At 43.5% G+C, this 4,262-nt stretch overlaps 1 protein-coding gene across 1 annotated transcript; it reads right to left on the reverse strand.

Moving 5' to 3' along the window:
• Positions 1-103: 103 nt before the first annotated feature.
• Positions 104-3,841, reverse strand: LOC125311751 (cytochrome P450 2G1-like). Its single transcript, XM_048270063.1, has 5 exons — positions 3,322-3,841; positions 2,370-2,532; positions 2,096-2,245; positions 1,801-1,961; positions 104-396 (listed from the first exon to the last, which is right to left on the reverse strand). Exons 1-5 carry the CDS (start codon positions 3,493-3,495, stop codon positions 196-198), a joined length of 849 nt encoding a protein of 282 aa, XP_048126020.1. The 5' UTR covers positions 3,496-3,841; the 3' UTR covers positions 104-195.
• Positions 3,842-4,262: the final 421 nt, after the last annotated feature.

Consider the following 4,262-nt stretch of genomic DNA (forward strand, 5'->3'; position numbering starts at 1 on the left):
CACAAATCATTTTGGCCACTTTCATGCAGAAATAGAAAAATGTATGTTTCATTTTTGATCAACCATGTTAAAGGGTATCATGGCATTGTAATATGAAATGTATTGAATTATATTGAAATGTTTTGAAAAGTATGATTACTACATGATTTTTGTAGACCTTTTTCATATGGGTTTACTCAGCTAGCCCACTATAAATCATATTAGTTGTCTCCTGCCTACCTGCTCAATTCTGATGAGGAAACAGTCGATGAAGTCTCGAGGGTTGTCTGGGTCCAGAGTCTCCTTGTGCTGGTGGATCTTCCCTATTACAAACTCCCTAAGTTTGTCAATGCGTTGGAAGAATTTTTGGTGGGGGCCGGGTGCGTAAGTCATCAGACGGGGGAAGATGTTGTACAGCTGTGGGGAAGAAGGGTTGTAGCCTGGATCAGGAGAAACATAGTCCAACACTAGGAACACACGAGTGGACGAGTAATCCTTTTGGAGCAAAGTGAACATGCGCCCACACAGATTTTCTTTTTAATATCTGGATCTTTTAAGTTTTAAACTAATCCATTCTTGTCTTTTCATAGTCATACTTAATATTTAATAATAAGCAAAGTTATTGCACTGTTCAATCCCTACCAATTTGCCTAACGTCAGAACAGGAAAACACAGAGGATGCCATCTCTATGGCACTTCACTCTGCCCTGTCCCACCTTGACAATAGCAACACCTATATGAGGATGCTGTTAATTTACTTCAGCTCAGCATTCAACACCATCATCCCCTCCAAACTAATCACCAAACTCCGAACTCAGTGAACTGGCCATCAATACCTCCTTCTGTAATTGGACAGTTTGGTATGGCAACTGCTCTGCCTACGACCGAAAAGCACTGCAGTGGGTGGTGAAAACTGCCCAACGCATCACCAGTTCCTCACTCCCCTCCATCGAGGCCATCCAGGGCAAGGGATGCTTGCGCACAGCATCATCAAAGACTCACCCCAACCACAGAGTGTTCACCCCACTCCCCTTTGGGAGGCGTTATAGATCTCTCCGCACCCGAACCAGCAGGTTTAGAAAAAGCTTCTGTCCTGCGGCTGTCACTCTACTGAACTCTAGCGCTGCATCCCAGTGACAACCAACCAACTACGCCCCCATTTATTTACAGATGTATATACTGTAATTACACATATACATAGTAATATCCCACTGCTCTTCATACTATTTATCCTGCACATACACTTATTTTTACTACTCTTATAATGTTACTGTTTCTGCAATACAATGGTGCTCTTACCACACTGCACATAGCTGTACATACTGTACATACCTGTCTATATGGTTCATACTGAATATCCATTTTTATTAAAAAATTTTATATAATATATTCTGTTGATACACTGCATATTTCTATATTATTCTTACTACTGTTGTAATGGTACTGCCACTACATTGTTGTTCATAGATTGTGAATATTACATAGCCATATTTATTCTGCTTTTATAAGGTAAATGCTAATACACTGCACACATTTATATTTAATTTATATTACTCTAAACCACCTTCTATAAACCAACTGTATACACTGCTACTACAACTACTGTTTACACTGCACTATAGTTCTTGTCTTGTCTATGCACCACCTGTCTATAATTTGTATATCACATTGCACTTTTCTGCTTTTTTGCACTTCTGATTAGACGCAAACTGCATTTTGTTGTCTTTGTACTTGTACTCTGTACAATGACAATAAAGTTGAATCTAATCTAATCTAATCTAATAGCTATAAGAGTTGTTTTAGTTTGTGTCATTTTTCTACCTGTCCCCATGGTGTGCTTCCGAAGCGAAACACATCTGAGATAATCTCCAGCAGACGCAGAAAGTTAGTGTCATCGTAGCTGAAGCGTTGTCCAAACACCAGAGCACAAATCACGTTAGACACGGCACGACTCAGGAAGAACGTGGGGTCAAAAGGGGCCGCTGAAGGAGAGAGAGAGAGAGAGAGAGATCTAGAGAATGTATGGTGGCCCTGTATATGAAATTGCTTAGTTTTGTCCATACTTAATCAAATGCACATGTTTGTTTGCCACACACATACACCCACACAGACTCACACTTGGTTTCTCTCAGGCTCTCCAGCAGGTGTCTGCTCTCCTCCTGAATCCACTGCTCCATCTTCTTGCGGCCCATCCCAAAGTCTCTGAGCGTGCTCAGTGTGAAGCGTCTCAGCTGACGCCAGCGCTCACCATTACTGATTGCCAGGCCTGACGAAGAAAATCAACAGACTGCATAGATTTGATGGCCTGATCATAAACAGCCAGAATGGCAATCAATGACCACAAGATCACTTTTAGTAGACAACCAGAAATTTTGTTTTTATGATCTTACCGTATCCCTTGACGACCCGGTTCAAGAACGGAAGTGGTGCCCTTCCTGTGAAGTCATCAGCCTGGTCCACTAGGGCCTCCTTCACTGTCTGGTACCCACTGAGGGTCACTATCCGCACAGGCCCAAGGTTCACAGTCATGACCGGCCTATACTGCTTACTCCACTGAGAAAGAAAAAAACAGAATCAGGGGAGTTTCATCATTTGGAGTCCCTCTGTAAATACCCATGGTCTGGTCTCCTGTACAGCTATAAAACCTTGTCCTAAATTATTTTTCACCTTAATATAACCTTTATGGAGCCAATTTGATGGTAAATGAACTTTAATAAGTGAATCATTTACCTAGCACAGCTATACAGCAACGGCCTTGTGAGAATCGTGAAACATTACCTTGTCAGTAAATATAGCTCTTTGGAGATAGTTTCAGCCTGTTGTTATTCCTTCACCTCCACAAAAAATGTAGAAGTTCTCTTTTCCTAATCCATGCCTAATTCTGCCTAACCCATGCCATGTATGGCAAACCAGCCCTTATTGTTTACAGTCCTTTTGGACCACTCGCGATGAAAGAACAAGTATGGTTACACTTTACTTGACAGTGTTGACATAAGAGTGACATGACACTGTCATGAACGTGTTCTAAACAAGTCATAAACGTTTATGACATGTCGCTTCTGTTATTAAGTGACATTCGGTTTTTTGTCATAACAAGGGTTAGGTTTAGAGTTATGGTTAGGGTTGGGGTTGGGGTTAGACGTTAGGATTAGGGTTAGGATTAGGTTTCATGTGTCATGACAGTGTCATGTGTTCATGACAGTGTCATGTCACTCTTATGTCGATACTGTCAAGTACCAACTTTCTAAAACCACAAGCAGGGTCACATTCTTTTCATGCACATACTTGCACAGCTATGATTGGATAACTTTGCAGACAAACCCAAAGTGCTACTTTGCTCACCTTCATGAAGGTCTTGAAGGGTGCTCTCTTGTCCACTTGGGGCAGGTTTCCCAGCAGGGGTAGTCCAGTGGGGCCTGGGGGCAGTGGAAGCCCCCGTGTCCCCCTCCTCCTCCAGGCCAGCAGCAGCAGGACCATCACCAGACCAGCCAGCAGCAGCATGCTGGAGTCAAACATGACACACACACCTTTCCTCTCTCTGTTTGTACTAGCTTCACGTTCTGGTTACTCCCCGTGTCCTCTGTCTGCTGTTATTTCTCTCTCTCTCTCTCTCTCTCTCTCTCTCTCTCTCTCTCTCTTTTCTCAATATCTCTCTCCCTTCTCTCTGTTTCTGTATCACAATAACTATATGTCCTTTTCTTTTTGCCACAATGTCTGTCTCTCTGTCTGTCTGCCTGTTTGTTTCTGTCTGTGACTTGTTTTTGCTCTTACTGAGTCTTCCCCACAGACTGAGGGAATTCGTATGGAGGGTGTTGCATTCATGCATTCGTATGGAGGGGGCATTATTTACTGAACAGGCATTGGATAGAGGGGAGTCATGTGACCAGTTTAACCTGGAGAACTACCCTTATCTTGTCTGAGAATACCCGACTTAAGGGGGGGATTCACATTGTACGTGGCATGCGCTGCGCTTGCCGCTAGGTTGCTCTTGGTTGAGGTAATGTCCCAAATATTTGTGTTGTGGTTGCTGCCGGGCTCAGCGCAAAATACCTATGATTTGCAGCGCGCTGAGGTCAAAGTTCAACATGGTTCAACTTTGACCGCGGCATGCGCAAGAGCGGCTTATCAGCAAAATGCTGCTTGCACTGCGCTTTGGTCAACGCAGCGGCAGGCCAGTTCTTGCACAGCTCTTGCGCTTGCGTCCCGACCCCCAGTTTAAGAACCGCTGAGCTAGTGCACAGAGCCCATAGAACTCAACGGACAATTCGGTACCTAGCTTTCTA

The sequence above is a fragment of the Alosa alosa genome, chromosome 18 (genome assembly GCF_017589495.1).
Source record: "Alosa alosa isolate M-15738 ecotype Scorff River chromosome 18, AALO_Geno_1.1, whole genome shotgun sequence".
In the NCBI taxonomy this organism is placed as follows: Eukaryota; Metazoa; Chordata; class Actinopteri; order Clupeiformes; family Clupeidae; genus Alosa; species Alosa alosa.